Consider the following 22806-nt stretch of genomic DNA (forward strand, 5'->3'; position numbering starts at 1 on the left):
GAAAATGAGTTGTTTCTATGGCCACTCTGTATGCCTACTTTTGAATACTATTATGCTATTATGGCTTCCGTCATCGTGATAATCGTGTTGAGTAATGTGCACTGTCCCTGTCAAAAAAAAAATATATATATGTATTTAATGCAAAGCGTGGTGCACGCTACAGCCGATAATGCGCCTTTTAAAGGCATTATCCCCGCATTTCCCCCATCGTACTATTGCATTCATGGTAAACACTGTGCATTTTGGCTCGACCATAATTTCCTTTAAAAGTATGTTAGTGCGCCGTGCACCAACATGCCTTGCATTAAATCCCAGTCTAAATCAACTTAAAAGCTAATGAAGGAAAGAGTTCCCCACAAGTTCAGAAATCTATTTGCATTCAAAGTGTTCAAAGATAATGAGAGTAAGCATTCCATTATTTATGACAGTCAATATGAATGACAACAAACATTCGACAGATGAGTATAGTACAATGCATGATTCACATGACTATACAAATGAGTAAATAAACAGTAAATATGAGGTATAGAGAGCAATAGTAATAGAGAAATGTGGCGTCTTTTTGTAGGCACCAACTCTGCCATGGCTCGTTGGGCAAAGCCTATGGGGAAATTAATGTGGTTTTTTTTATTGATAAACTGCTAAAATAACGTCGGTGGTAAACAGAGATCTTATAAGTTTTGTTCTGGAACACAATGTATATAAGATCTCCTAAGCCTGTGTTAACCTCAGACTTTTTCCCCTGCCGTTTATCCCGAAACCCCATTCATTTCCGCCATAGCAATGATTGAACGAACCAGAGGTTACACATTTCTGTGTTTTTTTAGGACTACAAGCTGGCGAGCTCTATACTGTAAACTATGAGGACAAATTTTTGCATAGCAACCCAAACAGTTCAGTCACCACCCCTCAAACATGCAAACAAATACCACTTACATTTGAGTAATTTATCAGATGCTCTTATCCAGAGCGACATACAGCTAGTGCATTCATCTTAAGCTAGATATATGTGATTTCCCCACCTCTCAGTCATACTAAGTACATTCTTTCTCAATAAAGTAGCTATCAGCAAAGTCTGTGCTATTTGGATGGGGGGGAGGGGATCAAGTGTGAGGGTTATTTCATGAAAGGCAACCAATATTTGGGGTGAGGGGTGAGGTGGGGGTGTGAATGCTGTGGGATTATACCATACTAAAATACTATTTGACGAGGTAGGGGTTCAGACATATTTGGAAGATGAGCAGAGACTCTGCTCTCCTAGAAGAGTTTTGACCATGGCGTGTCTTTAAAATCATTGAGTTCCTAAACTGAGTTTATCCTCTGGAAAGGCCACATTGTGAAAGAGAGAGATACAGTTTAAGACACACATACATCTATGTTAATTGAAAAGTAGATCAAGTATAGGGATGATACATTCCAAGATTATATTGATTTGCACCACCCCATGCTCTGCGCAATGCAATATGAATTGTAGCACATAACATAATTATGGCATTAAAGGGATGGTTCACTTTGTTGAGGTTTTAGCTCATTTTCGATGTTGTCATTTCATCCTAACCGTTTTACATTAGTTGGTTATTTAGCTAGTTTTATTATTATTATTTTCTAATTTTAACGTCCAGAATCTCCCGGCAAGGATATAGCAGTGCAAAAAAAATGAAGTATCCCTTTAACCACCCAATACTACTGTAAAGGCAGGTTGTGTGTAGGTATGGATCAAAAAGAAGACTCTGTCTTGGTGTGCTCCCCAAGACAGGTGTTGCTTCCCAGACTCTCCCTGCTGTCACCAGCCTTAGGGACATACCCCACGGGATCTGAACGGATGATATACCTGTAAAATAGGATGGAGAATTCCTCTCACTCGGAGTGGTTTGATATTTCCAAACATTTGTCTATCCACAGAATAATATGGAAATGGGAGTAATATCGAGTAGGAGACATTCTTGATTTTTTTTTCGACTTTTATGATCTGGTTTAAGCTCTGACACACCATTAGAACATTGAACAGAGTGTCGGCAGTCAAACTCCTTGGAAGACCTTGGAAGTCGTCAGCCACTCAGCCTTGTTAAAATAAACCAGAAGGTGGAAGTAGCGTTGTTTAGCAATGCATATCCGTGCGTATTGCTTAATGTCTAGCTTCCAAGCTATCTGCGCTAATGTTTCTAGAAAGCCCTTATTGATACTAGCCAGATGGCCACAGCTAGATAGCAAGATGACGAAGAAACAATTTCATTCCCTCTCTATGATCCCATACTGTCAGTACCAGCCCATAGCCAAATGTTTAGCTAGCACATCCATTGCTAGCTAGCTAAGGACACTGCACTAACTCGGCAGCTAACACTGGCAGCTGTTTCATGGAAGTAGCTTATCCATTGTGATTGAATTATTATGTCAATGCTAGCTACAGTGGTGAGCTAGCTTGGAGGAAGTATTTAGTGTTGTGCTACCATCCCATAGCCTACATTGCATATGAAGTGTGACTGGCTCATCCGTGGATGTACGGAGAAAATGCCCTCTTTTTCTTTTTCTTAAATGGTAGGTTCGTTGTTACGGGTGTCGTCACGCAGCAGGTACAACTTTTGTTCTAGCAGGAGAAGGAATGGCCTTCCACTGTGATAAGTACCTATTGGCAGTGAGATTCTCGGTGTTTCATGCTTTCGTCCGCACATCGTCAACTGTTTGGGTGTGTCTTTAGCCCATACTTAACTACTTACTGCCATACTTACACTATGTCATTCAGTTCCAGTTTGGTGTCAGGAGGTGGGTTGATCAACACATATGTGTGGGAATGAGTGCTCTGGTTCTCGCTCATGTCATCTAGAATAGGAAAAAACAGCAATCATAGGTCCTAGTGATCATAGGTCCTGTTCATACTTGTGAACTCTTGATAAGGTTTAAACGTAAACTTTTGATCCATCGCAAAAAAATTTTTTTAAATGGTGCCCTCTGGTTTGCTTATTATAAGGAATTTGAAATGATTTATACTTTTACTTTTAATAATTAAGTATATTTTAGCAATGACATTTAATTTTGATACTTCAGTATATTTAAAACCAAATACATTTACAGTATCTTTACTTTACTCAAATATGACAATTGGGTACTTTTCCCACCATGTGCCATTGTTTGATGGATATAAAGTTTAAGATCTTTGATTGACTGATACGGAATTTGATACAGGAAATAATCGTGGCCAGCTGTTATTGTGTTAACATAGGGCTAAGTGTGCCAGGTAATTTTGTTATACACTGAACAAAAATATAAATGCAACATGCAACAATTTCAAAGATTTTACTGAGCAACAGTTCATATATTGAAATCTGTCAATTGAAATACATGTATCTATGGATTTCACATGACTGGGAATACAGATATGTATCTGTTGGTCACAGACACCTTTTAAAAAAGGGCCGTGGATCAGGGGCATGGATCAGATGAACCAGTCAGTATCTGGTGTGACCACCATTTGCCTCATGCAGCTCGACAATGGGCCTTGAGATCTCATCACGGTATCTCTGTGCATTCAAATTGCCATCAATAAAATGCAATTGTGTTCATTGTCTGTAGCTTATGCCTGCCCATACCTTAACCCCACTGCCACAATGGGGTACTCTGTTCACAATGTTCACTTAAATAAACTGCTTGCCAACATGACGCCAAACACGCTACGCTGTCTGCCAGCTACAGTTAAAACAGGGATTATCTGTGAAGAGCACACTTCTCCAGCCTGCCAATAAGGTCAAGACCCTGGTGAGAATGACGAGCACGCAGTGGACTTTCCTGCAGTCAGCATGCTAATTGCACATCTGTTGCATTATGTTTTAGAGTGACCTTTTATTGTCCCCAGAACAAGGTGCACCTGTGTAATGATCATGCTGTTTAATCAGTTTATCGATACAGTATGCCACACCTGTCAGGTGGATGAATTATTTTGGCAAAGGAGAAATTGTCACTAACAGGGATGTAAAACAAATTTGTGCACAAAATTTGGGAGAAATATGTTTTTGTGCGTATGGAAAATGTCTTATCTTTTATTTCAGCTCATGAAACACAGGACCAACACTTTACATGTTGCATTTATATTTTTGTTCAGTGTATTTTGTGTTTTTATGTGCAATCACTGGGAGACTATTCAGCCTGAAGAACACCACGGGAGATTACTTGGGCTGGTTCAGAGCAGGTACTGGCGACTGAGGAGCTGCAGGGAGGTGACTTGACTCAGCGAGGATGGCGAAGCAGTGGAAATATTTGCAAGGCAAGGTGGAACCAGTCTACTTGCAAGTCGTCGCAGCCAACGTGGTTTGGACAGTGATGGTCGCTGGATAATTAGTTCTGTGAGCTATTCCCAAGGAGTGCAACCACTGCCATCTGGTGGACTATTTAAATCTGTTATTGTTTTGGTCTTTGCACAGTTGTTGAATTCTTTTGACCACGTGATGTTTACTACAGATCAGCATTTAACTAAGAATGTGTAAAATGTTCAATGTGCTGAAGAGGACCACAATGTAAATATATTTTTTTAACTTTTGCTCAACACATTTTCTCATGCATTTCTGGCTGCATTGTGTTTTGAAATTGTCAATTAAATCAATCAATCTCATGGGAAAAGCTCAAATGCAGCTTCATCGATTCTAATTGGCTGATTTTGAGAAGTTTAAATATGGACACCCAGTGATGGATGATGGACAATGGAGATGGACGGATGATGGACAATGGAGATGATTGTTCTTTAAAACCTCATAATGTCTGCCTTTCCCGCAAATGCAAATAGTTAACTAGAATGTAACTTTTGACAGACAAAAACGGACAATGATGAATGCGGCAAAAGTGAGACATGTGAATATGTGTTCAATTATATGCATTCATCATTGTCCGTTTTTGTCATTGTCAGACTGACAATAATCTCTGTCGTCCATCCATCCATTAATCAACTAAGCCTGAGTGTCATGTTTCAAACACATAAGGTATTTTGCATTCTATTCCAGGTCTTGGAAATCCAACTAGCAATCCCCCAAAAACATCCCTCCCCAGGGGTGGTCTCTCACCGTAAGCCGTGGCAGAGAGTCCCAGACTCTTCATTCGGTTGTTGACCAGCTCAGCCAGCTCCTGTCTCTCCGAGCGTCTGGCCCTCAGACCCTGCTGGGCCCCCCTCTGAGCCCCCCTCTGGTTTCCCCGTGGGCCTCTCCAGCTCAGCTTTCGTGCCCACTGCATGCTCTTCCTCCTCAGCAGGGGGGCCTTCCCATCCGATGGGTCGCTGGAGGTGGAGCTGCGGTGGAGCCCTCCGGCCACAGGGGGAAGCTCTATGTCGGTCTGCTCCTTGGCGTCGTCAAAGTCCTCGACACATATCGAGAGCTGTGACTGAGTACAATCGAAACACAATGCCATATCAATTAATGAAGTCCATAGTATGTCCATGGTGAAACAGGGTAAAATGAAATGACCAGAACAAAGCCAATTAAAACACACAGAAATATGGAGTTAAATTGATGCCCAAAAAGTTTCACAAATGATCAAGAGCGAGGCCAGAGAATTTATAAGTGTTTTTGACAATGATTTGTTACTGACATTACCACCAGTGGCAAGTCTCACCGCGTTTGTCAAGCACAATTTAACCAAGACATATTACAGCAGAGGAAATCCAACAACATCTGCACTAAAATGAGATTTAGGGCTCTATTTTTGGCTGATGCTAAAGAGGCGCAAGAGTCAAATGCTAGTTTGCAATTTCTTCATGTAAGAACTGGCACGCTAGAATTTTACACCCCTTATACCAGGTTAGTCAATTGACCTGTCTAACATCAACTGCTCGCTTGCACTGAGGTGGGAGGGGTGGTTAATATTTGAGGTGTGTCCTTAAAATCAAGCGCAAAAGTTACAACTTCATAACAACACTAAAGGAAAATGTCAAGACCCCCCAAAAGCAGGTCTTAACTGATTTTTTAGAGCGACAGCACAGCCTATCCAGCCGGGATGCCCATGGAACGAAATGATTATTTGCTTCCTCCCATTTCATTTCATTAGATTAAAAAACAAGAACAACCTACCCTCCCCTTAATCAAGGCTGGTTTAGCAGCTTCACAGAAGTGCATATTTGTATCCTGGACAAATATTAGCCAAGTAGCCTATGAATAAAGGGGTTTTAAATTATCTACTCAGTGTCTTGAAATATGAGTCTTTTTCTTTTTTGAAGAGTGGGAAAAAATTCCTTCAAGAGCGTGGTGAGAATGATCAACAACTACAGGAAGTGTTTGGTTTGAGCAACTGTAGCTAAAGGTGGCTCAACCAGTTATTGAGTGTACTTTTTCACCCGGGGGGCATTTGTTTACGAGTATGTAAATAAATGTCATTGATGTGCTATTTGTTCACTCAGGTTCCCGTTATCTAATATTAGGTTTTGGTTAAACATCTAATAACATTCAGTATAAAAAATATGCCAAAGTAGAGAAAATTCAAAATACTTTTTCACAGCACTGTATATGTTTTTGTTGTTGCATGGGCTGCGTCTCAGTCCACCGCATCCACTGCTGTGCCGGCCTTCCGCATCTGCAGTGTGAGGTACCCGTGCTGCAGCACTGTTTATCAGACCATGAGACATCCCGAAAATCGGTCTTCTCATGAAAACGGGTTGGCCTAAACACGAATTTGACTACTCTATGGAAAGATGAGTCCCGTTTGTGAGAGTCGTCTGAAGATAACCGGTACCAGTTTAAAAAAATAAATGGAAGTATAGAGGTTAGTTTTGTACCTACCTAAAACATGGGTTAAAAATTTCCTGAGCTTTCTTATACAGTTGAAGTCGGAAGTTTGCATACACCTTAGCCAAATACATTTAAAATAGATTTTTCACAATTCCTGAAATTTAATCCTAGTAAAAATTCCCTGTTTTAGGTCAGTTAGGATCACCACTTTATTTTAAGAATGTGAAATGTCAGAATAATAGTAGAGAGAATGATTTATTTCAGCTTTTATTTCTTTCATCACATTCCCAGTGGGTCAGAAGTTTACATACACTCAATTAGTATTTGGTAGCATTGCCTTTAAATTGTTTAACTTGGGTCAAACGTTTCGGGTAGTTGTCCACAAGTTGGGTGAACGAACTGTGGCCCATTCCTCCTGACAGAGCTGGTGTAACTGAGAGGTTTGTAGGCCTCCCTGCTCGCACATGCTTTTTCAGTTCTGCCCACACATTTTCTAGAGGGTTGAGGTCAGGGCTTTGTGACGGCCACTCCAATACTTTGACTTTGTTGCATTAAGCCATTTTGCCACAACTTTGGAAGTATGTTTGGGGTCATTGTCCATTTGGAAGAGCCATTTGCGACCAAGCTTTAATTTCCTTGAGATGCTGCTTCAATATATCCACATCATTTTCCTGCCTCATGATGCCATCTACTTTGTGAAGTGCACCAGTCCCTCCTGCAACAAAGCACCCCCCACAACATGACGTTGCCACCTCCGTGCTTCATGGTTGGGGTGGTTTTCTTCGGCTTGCAAGCCTCCCCCTTTTTCCTCCAAACAAAACGATGGTCATTATGGCCAAACAGTTCAATTTTTGTTTCATCAGACCAGAGTAAATTTCTTTCATTTCGATCTTTGTCCCCATGTGCAGTTGCAAACTGTAGTCTGGCTTTTTTATGGCGGCTTTGGAGAAGTGGCTTCTTCCTTGCTGAGCAGCCTTTCAAATTATGCCGACATAGGACTCGTTTTTACTGTGGATATAGATACTTTTGTACCTGTTTCTTCCAGCATCTTCACAAGGTCCTTTGCTGTTGTTCTAGGATTGATTTTCACTTTTCACACCAAAGTACGTTCATCTCTAGGAGACAGAACGTGTCTCCTTCCTGAGCGGTATGACGGCTGCATGGTCCCATGGTGTTTATACTTCCGTACTATTGTTTGTACAGATGAACGTGGTACCTTCAGGCATTTGGAAATTGCTCCCAAGGATGATCCAGACTTGTGGAGGTCGACAATTTATTTTCTGAGTTCTTGGCTGATTTCTTTGGATTTTCCCATGATGTTAATCAAAGAGTCACTAAGTTTGAAGGTAGGCCTTGAAATACATTCACAGTTACACCTCCATTTGACTCAAATGAGGTCAATTAGCCTTTCAGAAGCTTCTAAAGCCATGACATAATTTCCTGGAATTTCCCAAGCTCTTTGAAAGGCACAGTCAACTTAGTGTATGTAAACTTCTGACCCACTGCAATTGTAATAGAGTGAATTATAAGTTAAATAATCTGTCTGTAAACAATTGTTGGAAAAATTACTTGTGTCATGCACAAGGTAGATGTTCTAACCGACTTGCCAAAACTATAGTTTGTTAACAAGACATTTGTGGAGTGGTTGAAAAATGAGTTTTAATGACTCCAACCTAAGTGTATGTAAACTTCTGACTTCAACTGTATCTCCTAGAGTTATTTTTGCCATTTATGAATGTGTTATTCAATACGTTGCCATGGGATTTGGAACTAAAGGTCAAATTCAATATTTTATCAAAAACATTTATTTGTATTATTTTTTAATCCCTGAAGGGGAACTAAAATAAAAAATCAAATACTTAAATGATCCATGGTATGACCGTCTTAAAACAATTCCATATGTCAGCTTGAATATTAACTGGTTTTCACGGAACTTACTTGGGAGTATGGCTCGCATTGCTTATGGGGAAATAAAAAAAGGAAAGAGGAATAATATCAATGACTCTTACTGTGTTGTAATGTGCTTAAATAATCATGAAACCATGCAAACACTAAACATGTCACGTAACAAATGAAGAAAAACACACACTTCAATTAACCATAATGACACTATAACCAATGTCGCTGTAATATGTAATTAACTCAAACATTCAACCTAAACGGGCATTTTACAGCCAAACAAATTATATAACATTATTAGAACATCTAGAGGGCACCTCGGAGGAATCAGCCATCTGCGATTCTGTCCTGTAGATGCCGATGGGAATGTCGCCGACGGTGGAACACAGTTTCTGGTAGAGCCTTCCATACGTCTGGATCCAAAGGTCATCCTCGGAGATCTGCATCTAAAAGGTGAGGAGGAGGTCATTTCTAATGCCATTTCTCTATACAGGAAAAACACATTCCTTGCAGCAGCAACATATTTGATCTAGATTCCAGAAACACTGTGCATTACACTATAACCATGAGAAGTACACCGACTGGAGTCACTTACCTGTCAATATCAGGATGCGGACAGACAAAGGAAGCATGCACTTAGGCAGTTTGCTGAGTATATTCTCAGATCTTAGCTGCTGTGTTGTCACACATAGGACTACTGTACGACGGGTGCATCTTAAAATAGTCTACAGAAGCCTCCTTACTTCTTTCCTTCCATCTGACATAAGGAGAGGACGTCGCATTATACTATTGGGATGAACCAAGAAAATCCTTGCCCTTTTGCCTATCATCTGGAATGAGAAGGAAGATACTTTAGACTATTGAGGTGCACCCCGACAGAGAGTAACTCACAGAGCAGAGGAAGCCAGAGCCCGGGGTGGTGTCCAGGCCAAGCAGCAGCCTGGTGATGGAGATAATATAGTCTTTGACAAACGACTGGGAAAGCAGACCAAGACAAAAAGAAGAAAAGTTATGGAATGGAAATTATGTCAAAGAGTGTTTTTGTGCACAGTCGTTTAATAAACAGGGGCATTTATGATCAATTCAACTAGCATTATAGCCTTTGAACACCGGGATACATATGAACACATTGTATGTTCCATTAAATTAAGGGTTTTAAAAGTAAATATCTGGTTGGTACATTTTTGGACAATAAATAACTATAATCGCTCCAGTACATGCCCTTCAGCAAAACCAGTCTCTGCCACAGAGATAACCTTGTTTTAATTAGCCTTTGTAGGCTAATTAAAGAGATTAGCCTCTGTATACAGTACCATAAACCTCTAATTAGGTAGCTACCTCAACAGCGAGTATACATCCAATAGCATTCCTATGCTCTCTGCTGCAGTACAGTACAGGTTATTAATTACCGCCTGGTTACCTGGTAGAGGAGAGTGTCCAGCATGCCGATACTGAAGACCCTCCCGGCAGCAAATGGCAGGCGGAACATGAAAGCCAGGTTGGAGCCTTTCTCCCGCTCTTTCTGATAAGTAATAAGTCATATTAATACATATTTGTAGAGTGCTTTTCAATACAAGCTCTTTCTGCTCCCATAGACATACTGTATACCAGTCAGGGACACAGAAGACCAACACACTAATGTTAGGACAGCATCACAGGGTGACAAATCTGTAGCATCCATACAGAACTTCTTCTCACCACCAAATATGGTGATGAGAGGAAGTCTCGTGGTGGGAAGTGGGAGAAGATGGAGCTCGATTAAACACGGCCAACATTTTGTCATCAATGAAAATTTCGATCTCAATACAGTTTTTTGTTACCAAAACAAGAGTATATTATGAACAGAGTGCACTAAGCTTTGTCGACTTGACCCATTCAAAAAGTTTCAAAAAATGCAATTGTCTAGAAGCAGTGCAAGGGCAGATTGTTATCGCACATGCACACTTCACAGATTAGGCATTCCCTAATGGAAATATGGAAATACATGCCAATAGGATCTCATTAACTTGAATCTCATTAGCCTGTGCTTGGCTCTGCCCACATCTTTGTGTGTTCTGCCCACTATGCTTAATTTGCTCCCATTGGAAACGACACCGGTCATAGTCACCTTCAAAATGATTGCCACCACTGATAAAGACAAAGACAGTATAAAAGAAACAATACAAATACTGAGCTATATTATATGTTCAAAAAAACTTTGAACATTAGATTATTTTATACTAATACAATTGCTCAGAGAAAAATATTTAGTTTAACAAGTCATTTAAAGCCAACAGAGAATGTGTGTCAGCTGGTAACTGTCTTGCAAATAACTGCCGGTTCCGCGGTAATTGACCATTAATTAATATAAACACGTGTAGGTAATTTACGTTAATTAACATAAACACATTTAGCATCTCTGGGCTTCCATGCATAGCCTGCAACCTACTGATGCAGACATTTGGAACATGTAGCCTATAAAAGTCACCTTGTCATCGAGAGACTTACATGGTTATCAAAACGTCACGCCGGGGTAAGCCTACATGAAACAGACTTTATTTTAAGTGTTTCTAAAAGAAAACATGGGAAAAATGAATGGTGAAAAAACTCGATTAGAACCATTTCTCAGTTTGACCGCTAGGTTTTATGGGTATTATAACTCATACCCTGGTACTCTTTGACCATCAGAGCGTCATTTTGGATAAGCATAGTTACTGTGACACGTGACTGCAGTCAGGACTCGTGACTGCTGGTGTGTTGGTAATATGGTCACTGTAACAGCTCTAGGTAAGACATATGTCGAATCCATTTGTCATCCATCACTATCGGAAAAGGTTGCAGAACTCACAAAGAAGAGAAAAATGTTGTTGATCTTCATAATTCAGGCATTGGGTACAAAACAAATGAAAAAAAAACACATACTATTATTAGAGCAACAATTAAGACATGTATAGCCACTGGAACATTGGTAAACTTGCCTGGTATTGGACACAAGTGTATTTAGTCCCCACGCACAGTAAGGAAGATGGTTTGGGAGGCAAAGAAAAATCAATTAGACACCACCTCCATGCCAATAGGCTCATTGGAAGGGTTGCCAGAAAAAGCCTTTATTGAGAGCAACCAACCAGCCTGGAGTAGGCGAAATTACATTTGCACTTGGATTGTACCCGGTGCTATGGTCAGATGACACAATGTTTAGCTCTTTGTCCATGCACACCAGTGAAGGATGGATATGCAGACAATAACCTCATACTGTAAAATATGGTCGCGAATCTTATGTTATGGGGCTGTTTTGCTTCCACTGGTCACGTGTAACTTGGCCGCAAGTGGATCTTCCAGAAAGACAATAACCATAAGCACACATCAAAATAAAAGAATTAATGGTTATTGACCACAAAATCAATCTTTTGCAATGGCAATCTCAAACCCCATTGAAAACATGTGGTTTGAATTGAAGTGGAATCCATAAGCTCAGATCAAAGGATATCTAGGATATGGAAAGATTCTGTATCGAGGAAAGGCCTAAGATCCCTTGGAATGTGTTTTCCAATCACATCAATTATTTTAGAAAAAGGCAGTTGTATTAGTATTAAATAATATAATTAACCAATTATTTAGAATACAATATAGCTGAGTATTTGTATTATTTATTTTATACAGTATGTTTTTCTCATCTTTATCAATGGTGACAATAATTGGGAGTTGGCTGTATCTTGGGTTTATTACCAGTATCTTTGGAAATGGAAACGCAATATGTTTGTACTGTATGTAGGCTATTGTCCATTCTTTGCATAATTATGTATAACCATCTGTTCCTTTGCTTTGAAGACGACTCAATGTGAGTAGCCTTTGCTGCTGGAGACAACAAGACATTGGTGTAAACGTTGAATTTATAGAGCTACAGACATCTGCACACAATAGTTTGAAGAAATAATTAGTAAAAAATATCTATACAATCCAATGCGTGATATAGAGCAGCACACTGAACAGACGACAATGAGCTTCTACTTTACGGTTGGGCTGACATCTGCAGCATGAATGCGATCTCCACCAATGTCCAGGAAATACGTTGTGTTCTAAACAACTGGGAAATGGGAACTTGAAAATCTCTGACTGACTTCAAACTTCAGTGCGCTCGAGACAACGAGCTCAGACTGGAAAAAAATTGTTTTGAACGGTCATCCAACTCGGAATTCCAAGTCGGGAACTCTGGCCTCTTTCTAGTGTTCCGGCTTTCCGACCTGAAGATCACTGACGTCATCATTTCATCGTCTGAAGGTAACCAAGTACAGGGCCGTAAAAATTGCAAAAAGTGCATAGGTGGTAAAATGTACAAAAAATAACGTGACCAAAAATGTGTCTAAATTTTTTTCAGACACTCCAAAACCTTGTTCCTTATAATACATTTTTGCCTGTCAGTTTTGCCATTAAAGAATGTGTTATTTAATGCGTTTATATGGATTAGCCTATAGCAGTAAAGGTCAAAATTCAATGTTTCATCAAATATTTATTTAAAAAAATATATATATTCCTACAGAGGTTCTAAAATTCAAAATCAAATGGCTAAATTATACACTTTATTACCATCTTTAAACAATTTCATGCAGTACCAGCAAAAGTTTGGTCACACCTACTCATTCAAAGGTTTTTCTTTATTTTTACCATTTTCTATATTGTAGAATAATAGTGAAGACGTCACAACTATGAAATAACACATATGGAATCATGTAGTACCCAAAAAAGTGTTAAACAAATCAAAATATATTTTATATTTTAGATTCTTCAAAGTAGCCACCCTTTGCCTTGATGATAGCTTTGCACACTCTTGACATTCTCTCAATTTAATGCATTTGAGCCAATCAGTTGTGTTGTGACAAGATATTGGTGGTATACAGTAGATAGCCCTATTTGGTAAAAGACCAAGAAAATAAACAATAGTTTCTCTGTCCTTTTGGTCTGATGAGTCCAAATTTGAGATTTTTGGTTCCAACCGCCGTGTCTTTGTGAGACTCAGAATAGGTGGACGGATGATTTCCACATGTGTGGTTCCCACCATGAGGCATGGAGGTGGTGTGACGGTGCTTCGCTGGTGACACCGTCTGCGATTTATTTAGAATTCAAGGCACACTTAACCAGCATGGCTACCACAGAATTCTGCAGCAATATGCAGACCCATCTAGTTTGCGCTTTGTGGGACAATCATTTGTTTTTCAACAGGACAATGACCCAATACACCTCCAGGCTGTGTAAGGGCTATTTGACCAAATAGGAGAGGGATGGAGTGCTGCATCAGATGACCTTGCCTCCATCAATCACCCGACCTCAACCCAATTGAGATGGTTTGTGACGAGTTGGACCACAGAATGAATGAAAAGCAGCCAACAAGTGCTCAACATACTGTATGTGGGATCTGTTCAAGACTGTTGGAAAAGCATTCCAGGTGAAGCTGGTTGAGAGACTGCCAAGAGTTTGCAAAGCTGTCATCAAGGCAAAGGATCGGTACTTTGAAGAATCTCAAATATAATTACATTTTTTTAACACTTTTGGTTACTACATGATTCCATATATGTCATTACATAGTTTTGATGTCTTCACTATTATTCTACAATGTAGAAAATAGTGAAAATAAAGAAAAACCCTTAAATGAGTAGGTGTGTCCAAACTTTTGACTGGTACTGTATGTTACCATAGTATATATGGCAATCTAAGGGCTAAGACCTATAGGGGTGTTAAAATGTGCTTTGTCCAGTGTGTTGCTCTATATCCCGGCCTTGAAGTACAGTTTGTGTACATTCAGTGACGATTTTACCTTCTCCAGTTTAGAGAGAGCCAGAGAGTACCAGTCCTTAGCTCTGAATTGCATAAACCTCATGTTGGCCGGGTGGGTTAGCTCCGTGATGATACTGAGACTGGAAAACAACCTGTGTGAGAAGAAACACAATATACAGTGCATTCGGAATGTATTCTGACCCCTTCCATTTTTCACATTTTGTTATTTACAGCCTTATTCTAAAATGTATTAAATTTTTCTTCATAAATCTACACACAATACCCAATAATGACAGAGAAAACAGGTTGTTAGACTCGAAATTGAGCTCAGTTGCATCCTGTATCCATTAATCATCCTTGAGATATTTCTACAACTTCAATGGAGTCCATCTGTGGTAAATTCAACTGATTGGACATGATATGGAACACAGTTGACAATGCATGTCAGAGCAAAAACAAAGCCATGAAGTTGAAGGAATTGTCCGTAGAACGCCGAGACAGGATTGTGTTGAGGCACAGATCTGGGGAAGGGTACAAAAACATTTTTTGTGGCATTGAAGGTCACCAAGGACACATTGGCCTCCATCATTCTAAAATGTAAAACATTTGGAACCACCAGGACTTTTCCTAGAGCTGGTCACCTGGCCAAACTGAGCAATCGGGGGAGATGTTTTGTATTTATGTTTTGTATTTGTAATAAATTTGCTAAGATCTCTAAAAACCTATATCTTCGCTTTGTCATTATGGGGTATTGTGTGTAGATTGATGAGGGGAAAAACTATTTAATCAATTTTAGAATAAGAATGTAACATAACAAAATGTCAAAAAAGGGAAGGGGTCTGAATACTTTCTGAATGCACAGTATATTAATGACCTGATATAGTTTAGATCATATTGCTAGAAAATAACAGTGGGTGCAATTCATGAAACATTAACCCCAATGTTTTTCAAAACATGTTTGTGCAAGTTTCTATGTTGTCTGGTGAAAATACTAAGGTGAGTTGAAATGTTTTGATTAACCTTTTGACAACATGAAACATACAATAAATCAGAAAACAAATTAATTCACTGATGCATTGTGGTAAGGTTGCCAAGGAAACTAGCTCTGCAGTGGCTACCCTTTCCTGTCTTTCATCTACAATCCCTCTCATCAAAATGAATCTTGAAACACACCTCTAAAATGTTAAACTGTGTTTAAAGGTTTATTAAAATATTAGCCTGTATATGACACTTTTGATATCATATAAACGCCTGCATAAAATGCCTGAACAAGTGGTCCAGTGTATTGGACTATAAAACAGTTTGACCAAAGATTAAAAACATAACAGTGATTTTGGTAACGCTGTCTGCATATTGATAATGGTTTTCTTTCAAATACTTGTTTCGATGTCTCACAATAGGGATTCGCTGATAGGCGGATCACTACAAGAAGAACCAATCACACAGTGTCTGTCAGAGACAGACAGGTCGAGTGGCAAATGAGGTGAGCACATCCGTCCTTATAAGGCGCCACTTGCACCACCCTCTGGTTTTTCTCAATCTCATCACTCTGAAGCTCTCCTCAGCATGACTTGATCCATGTCTTCCTGCTTAACTGTTCTCAGGTCAACAGGTTAACGCTGCCAAACGTCGGACCTCAGCTCCTGACGATAGTGTTATGTAGTGATAAAAAGGAAAGTTTTTGCTTCAAGTAGAATTTGTTTTGTACTTCTTAGTAGCTAGCGTCACACGGCTAGCTATCTAGACCTCATTAGCTCATGCTGCAAAACATAAGCTAACTTGTCTAGCTCGCTGGAAAGCAAGCTAACCACACTAGCACAGACGGCATACAGTGGGGCAAAAAAGTATTTAGTCAGCCACCAATTGTGCAAGTTCTCCCACTTAAAAAGATGAGGTTGTAGATCACATTGTAGGATTTTTTATTAATTTATTTGCAAATCATGGTGGAAAATAAGTATTTGGTCACCTATAAACAAGCAAGATTTCTGGCTCTCACAGACCTGTAACTTCTTCTTTAAGAGGCTCCTCGGTCCTCCACTCGTTACCTGTATTAATGGCACCTGTTTGAACTTGTTATCAGTATAAAAGACAAAGAAAAAGAAAGAGAAACGCACACCTATAAAGACGAGGTGCTGGCTAGCGAAGTAGAAACTTGAAAATAAAAATAAAAGAGAGCCGCACACTCTTGGAGCTCAGATGCAACAATTTTAATACCAACGTTTCGACAGCCAAGCTGTCTTCATCAGGGTATAATCACAAACACTGCGGGATGACTCGTTTATATAATGTCAAAGGACACAGGTGTCTTGATATCATGTGTCTTGATATCACAGGTGGCCATGATATCAGTATAAAAGACACCTGTCCACAAACTCAAACAGTCACACTCCAAACTCCACTATGGCCAAGACCAAAGAGCTGTCAAAGGACACCAGAAACAAAATTGTAGACCTGCAACAGGCTGGGAAGACTGAATCTGCAATAGGTAAGCAGCTTGGTTTGAAGAAATCAACTGTGGGAGCAATTATTAGGAAATGGAAGACATACAAGACCACTGATAATCTCCCTCGATCTGGGGCTCCACGCAAGATCTCACCCCGTGGGTTCAAAATGATTTTCTGCAAAGGGACCAGGATGACTGATCCGTGTAAAGTAAAGAATGGGGCCATGTATCTTGAGATTTTGAGTGAAAACCTCCTTCCATCAGCAAGGGCATTGAAGATGAAACGTGGCTGGGTCTTTCAGCATGACAATGATCCCAAACACACCACCCGGGCAACGAAGGAGTGGCTTCGTAAGAAGCATTTCAAGGTCCTGGAGTGGCCTAGCCAGTCTCCAGATCTCAACCCCATAGAAAATCTTTGGAGGGAGTTGAAAGTCCATGTTGCCCAGCTACAGCCCCAAAACATCACTGCTCTAGAGGAGATCTGCATGGAGGAATGGGCCAAAATACCAGCAACAGTGTGTGAAAACCTTCTGAAGACTTACAGAAAACGTTTGACCTCTGTCATTGTCAACAAAGGGTATATAACAAAGTATTGAGATAAACTTTTGTTATTGACCAACTACTTATTTTCCACCATAATTTGCAAATAAATTCATAAAAAATCCTACAATGTGATTTTCTGGATTTTTTTCTTCTCATTTTGTCTGTCATAGTTGAAATGTACCTATGATGAAAATTACAGGCCTCTCTCATCATTTTAAGTGGGAGAACTTGCACAATTGGTGGTTGACTAAATACTTTTTTTCTCCACTGTATCTCCCTTCTCTCGTTTTGTTTAATATACGTTCACTCGTTTGTGTCAACTCGACCGACCGTTTTTAGCCTCACGGTTCTAAGGTCATAGGAGAATATTGGACTAAAGTTAAACACTGTGGTTCCCTTCGGCTAGCACTGTGCTAGCTACAGCACATCGTAACCACGCATGGTAGATGCTAGCTTACTAAACCCTTACTAGTCTCATGGCTATAGCGTTAATACTGTGCTTACCCTAGCTAGCCATTAGCCGGATGGCTTTTAACAAGCTCGCTTACTCCTATTCAAAGCTTCCTTGCTGACACATTGTTTTTACAACAGGAGCCTTGGTATTAGCAAGCCCTGTTCTATACAATGTCCACTGCTACCCCATCCCAGGATAAGTCAAGCACTCAAACCACCAAGTTCTTGCGCTTGGGGATCCATGATTGCAGGGAAAGATTTTCACCTTCTATTCATCAACTGCCTGGGAAGGGAACATGCTCAAGCAGCACTTGACGACCCCGAGTCCTTCGATCACTACAAAGCACTGACTAGGGTGGGTTTGAGAAGGAGGCTAAAACAAACTTCTCTCTCTGCCGCCCCTCTAACATCAAAGCCACCAGCCGAGGCTGAGATTCAGCTCTCCGTGACCGGGCCCAGCTGGGGCGAAGTCACAGCCTAGATTCCTTCCAGGATTCTGAAAGGGACCTGTACAATGGGAAAATACTCTGCTTCCCACAGTCCCAGCTTGTCTCAGGGAGGCAAAGGGCTCATGGGCAAAAACCCTTACCAGAAAGATCCTTGCTAGGGGCTCTCCTAGCCTGGAAATGCAAAATGTTCCCCCACTGGCTGACCACCTCGACCCCACTTGCCAGACAGAGCGCTTTTCTGCCTCCATTTTTCAGAAGACGTACAAAGCCCAGTCAATCAGAGCACACAACGTGATCTCTTTATTGATGGCTTATCAGGCTGAGATACTGAAGGACATTGTAAATCAAATCTAATTGTATTTGGCACATGCGCCAAATACAACAAACAGTAGACCTTAGAGTGAAATGCTAACTTACAAGCCCTTAACCAACAATGCAGTTCTTCACTAGGGTAGGGGGCAGCATTCGGAATTTTGGATGAAAAGCGTGCCCAAATTAAACTGCCTGCTACTCAGTCGCAGAAGATAGGATATACATATAATTAGTAGATTTGGATAGAAAACACTCTAACGTTTCCAAAACTGTTAAAATAATGTCTGTGTGTATAACAGAACTGATATGGCAGGCGAAAACCAGAGGAAAATCCAACCCGGAAGTACTATTATTTTGAAAGGCTTTTTTTCCATTGAAAGCCTATCCACCATACAAAGACTTAGGACCGAGTTCACAAGCTCTATGGCTTCCTCAACATGTGGCCAGTCTTTGGGCATTGTTTCAGGCTTTTACTCTGAAAAATGAGGGAGATACAGAATTTTCAATCAGTGGCAAGTGGAAATTTCCATTCATCAGCCATGCGCCCTGATCGTGAACGCGCCTTTCTTGTTTCTCCTTTCCTATTGACGAAACATTTGTAGGTTGAAATATTATTGATTATTTATGACAAAAACAACCGAAGGATTGATTTTAAACATCGTTTGGCATGTTTCTACGAACTTTTATTGTACTTTTAAAAACTTTTAGTCTGGAATTAGTGCACGCGCCTTCTGCATTCGGATTACTGGACAAAACGTGCAAACAAAAAAGGAGATTTTTGCTCATAAAGAGGGACATTATCGAACAAAACAAACATTTATTGTCTAACATGGAGACCCGGGCGTGCTACCAGATGAAGATCATCAAAGGTAAGTGATTAATTTTAATGCTATTTCTGACTTTTGTGACACCTCTTCTTGTTTGGAAAATTGCTGTATGGGTTTCTGTGGCTAGGAGCTAACCTAACAATCGCAAAGTGTGCTTTCGCCGTAAAGCATTTTTGAAATCTGACTCAGCGGTTCAATTAAGAAGTTAATCTATATTTCCATGCTTAACACTTGTATCGTTTATCAATGTTTATGATGAGTATTTCTGTTATTTGATGTGGCTCTCTGCACTTTCACCGGATGTTTGTTTGAGACAATGCATTTCTGACCATAACGCGCCAATGTAAACTGAGATTTTTGGATATAAATATGAACTTTATTGAACAAAACATACATGTATTGTGTAACATGATGTCCTATGAGTGCCATCTGATGAAGTGATTAATTTTATCTCTATTTCTGCTTTTTATGACTCCTCGCTTTGGCTGGGAAAAAATTGCTGTGTTTTTCTGTGACTAGGTACTGACCTAACATAATTGTTTGGTGTGCTTTCGCAGTAAAGCTTTTTGAAATCGGACACTGTGGTTGGATTTACAAGAAGTTTATCTTTAAAATGGTGGATAATACTTTTTTGAGGAAGAAATTTTAATTATGGGATTTCTGTTGTTTTGAATTTGGCGCCCTGCAATTTCACTGGCTGTTGTCGAGATGGGATGCTAGCACTTGTACCAGAGAGGTTAAGAAAAATAAGTGTTAAGCAAAAAAATAGGTAAGTAAAAAATGTAAAATAAAAGTAACAAATAATTAAACAGCAGCAGTAAGATAACTATAGCGAGGCTATATACAGGGATACCGGTACAGGGTCGATGTGCGGGGCCACTGGTTGGTCGAGGTAATTGAGGTTATATGTACAGGTAGGTAGAGTTAAAGTGACTATGCATAGATAATAAACAGAGTACCAGCAGCATAAAAGGGGGGGCAATGCAAATAGTCCGGGTAGCCCTTTGATTAGCTGTTCAGGAGTCTTATGGCTCAGGGGTAGAAGCTGTTCTTCAGACTAGGGTCCTTTTTTCTCAATTTCCGCCTCATTGACATGCCCAAAGTAAAATGTATGTTGCTAGGATATGCATATAATTAGTACCATTGGAAAGAAGACACTTTGAAGTTTGTAGAAATGTTAACATAATGTAGGAGACTATAACACAATAGATATGGTAGGAGAAAATCCAACCAGATATTCTTTTGGAGAGAGAGCCCATGATCTTACATTGGAAAGTATAGGGAAATAATTAAATCTTGATCCCAGTATGCATTTCCTATGGCTTCCACTGGGTGTCAGCACTCAATGTTCAAGGTTTCAGGCTTGTTTCTTTCAAAACGAGTAAGAATAATGAGTTTAACTACAGGGACACAGACTTGGAAATGTGTGTATGCGCAAGCAATGAAGAGGACACGCACCTGCTAATATAATTTTCCTATGAACATACTTCTTTTTGTATGAAATATTATGGTTTAAATACATTTTAGTGTATCTGAGGATTAAATAGAGACATATTTTGACTTGTTGAAAGAGTTTATGGGCAGATTTTTGGATTCCTATCTTTCCATGTTGAACGAGTAGATAACTCAAATCGATGGCACCAACGAAACTGACTTTTTGGGATATAAAGAAGGATTTTATCTAACAAAACTACACCACATGTTATAGCTGGGACCCTTGGGATGACAAATCAGAGGAAGATATTGAAAAAGTTCATATTTTATCGCTATTTGTGAATTTATGAAATCTGTGCTGGTGGAAAAATATTTTGATGTGGGGCGCCGTCCTCAAACAATCGCATGGCATGCTTTCGCTGTAAAGCCTACTGGAAATCGGACAGTGCCGTTAGATAAACAAGAATTTAAGCTTTCAACCGATATCAGACACTTGTATGTACCTAAATGTTTAATATCCATAATTTGTATGTTTATTTATTTGAATACCGCGCCTTCCAGTTTCACCGGAAGATGTCCCGCTAGCGGGACACCTAGCGAATCATTTTGGACCTAGACTTTGCACTCCGGTAAGGCTTGCCATGCGGTAGCAGAGAAAACAGTCTATGACTAGGGTGGCTTGAGTCTTTGACAATTTTTAGGGCCTTCCACTGACACTGCCTGTTATATAGGTCCTGGATGGCAGGAAACTTAGCCCCAGTGATGCACTGGGCTGTACACACTACCCTAGCATCACTGGGCAGACTCTCTCCTCTGTTCTCATTCTCCTAGATATCGGCTTCCTTCGACACAGTGAACCATCCGATCCTACTCTCCACCCTCTCAGGGCTGGGCGTCTCAGGCTCTGTACACTCTTGGATTGCATCCTACATGGCTGGCCGCTCCTACTAGGTGATGTGGAGAGGATCTACAGTGCATTCGGAAATTATTCAGACCCCTTTACTTTTTCCACATTTTGTTACATTACAGCCTTATTCTAAAAAGGATTTTCCTCAATCTACAAACTATGCCCTATATTGAAAAGCGAAAATGTTTTTAGAAATGTTTTCAAATGTATAAAAAAATATAAAACCGATACCTTTTTACAAAAGTATTCATCCTGTTTCCATTAATCATCCTTGAGATGTTTCTACAAATTGATTGGAGTCCACCTGTAGTAAATTCGATTGATTGGACATGATTTGGAAAAGCACACACCTGTCTATATAAAGTCCCACATTTGACAGTGCATGTCAGAGCAAAAACCAAGTCATGATGTCGACGGAATTGTCCATAGAGGTCAGAGACAAAATCGTGTCTGGCACTAATCAGGCCTTAATGGTAGAGTGGCCAGACGGAAGCCAGTCCTCAGTAAAAGGCACATGACAGCCCACTTGGAGTTTGCCAAAGGCACCTAAAGGACTCTGACCCTGAGAAACAAGATACTCTGGTCTGATGAAACCAAGATTGAACTCTTTGGCCTGAAAGCCAAGATTCACGTCTGGAGGAAACCTGGCACCATCCCTATGGTGAAGCATGGCGACAGCATCATGCTGTGTGGATGTTTATTAGCGGCAGGGACTGGGAGACTAGTCTGGATCGAGGGGAAAGATTAACGGAACAAAGTACAGAGAGATCCTTGATGAAAACCTGCTCCAGAGCGCTCCGGACCTCAGACTGGGGTGAAGGTTCACCTTCCAACAGGACAACGACCTTAAGCACACAGTCAACACAATGCAGTGACTTTGGGACAAGTCTCTGAATGTCCTTGAGTGGCCCAGCCAGAGCCCAGACTTGAACCCGATCCAACATCTCTGGAGAGACTTGAAAATAGACTTGAAAAAACGAACAATTTAATCCATTTTATAATAAGGCTGTAACGTAACAAAATGTGTAAAAAGTCAAGGGGTCTGAATACTTTCCCAACGCACTGTATGTCTGCACCACATACTCTCACT

The 22806-nt window shown here is 40.1% G+C and overlaps 1 protein-coding gene across 2 annotated transcripts in view; it reads right to left on the reverse strand.

Moving 5' to 3' along the window:
- Positions 1–404: 404 nt before the first annotated feature.
- The window catches only part of LOC135508286 (potassium channel subfamily T member 2-like), a 63132-nt gene continuing 40730 nt past the window's right edge, over positions 405–22806 (reverse strand). For both annotated transcript variants that reach the window (XM_064928379.1, XM_064928371.1), the window contains 7 exons: positions 14386–14497; positions 10018–10119; positions 9489–9572; positions 8915–9043; positions 5046–5358; positions 2727–2817; positions 405–1831 (listed from right to left, as the gene is read on the reverse strand). In XM_064928379.1, the coding sequence (XP_064784451.1) occupies positions 1717–1831; positions 2727–2817; positions 5046–5358; positions 8915–9043; positions 9489–9572; positions 10018–10119; positions 14386–14497 (946 nt within the window). In that variant the 3' untranslated portion in view covers positions 405–1716. The remainder of the gene's footprint in view (positions 1832–2726; positions 2818–5045; positions 5359–8914; positions 9044–9488; positions 9573–10017; positions 10120–14385; positions 14498–22806) is intronic.

This window comes from Oncorhynchus masou, chromosome 3, assembly GCF_036934945.1.
Source record: "Oncorhynchus masou masou isolate Uvic2021 chromosome 3, UVic_Omas_1.1, whole genome shotgun sequence".
NCBI lineage: Eukaryota > Metazoa > Chordata > Actinopteri > Salmoniformes > Salmonidae > Oncorhynchus > Oncorhynchus masou.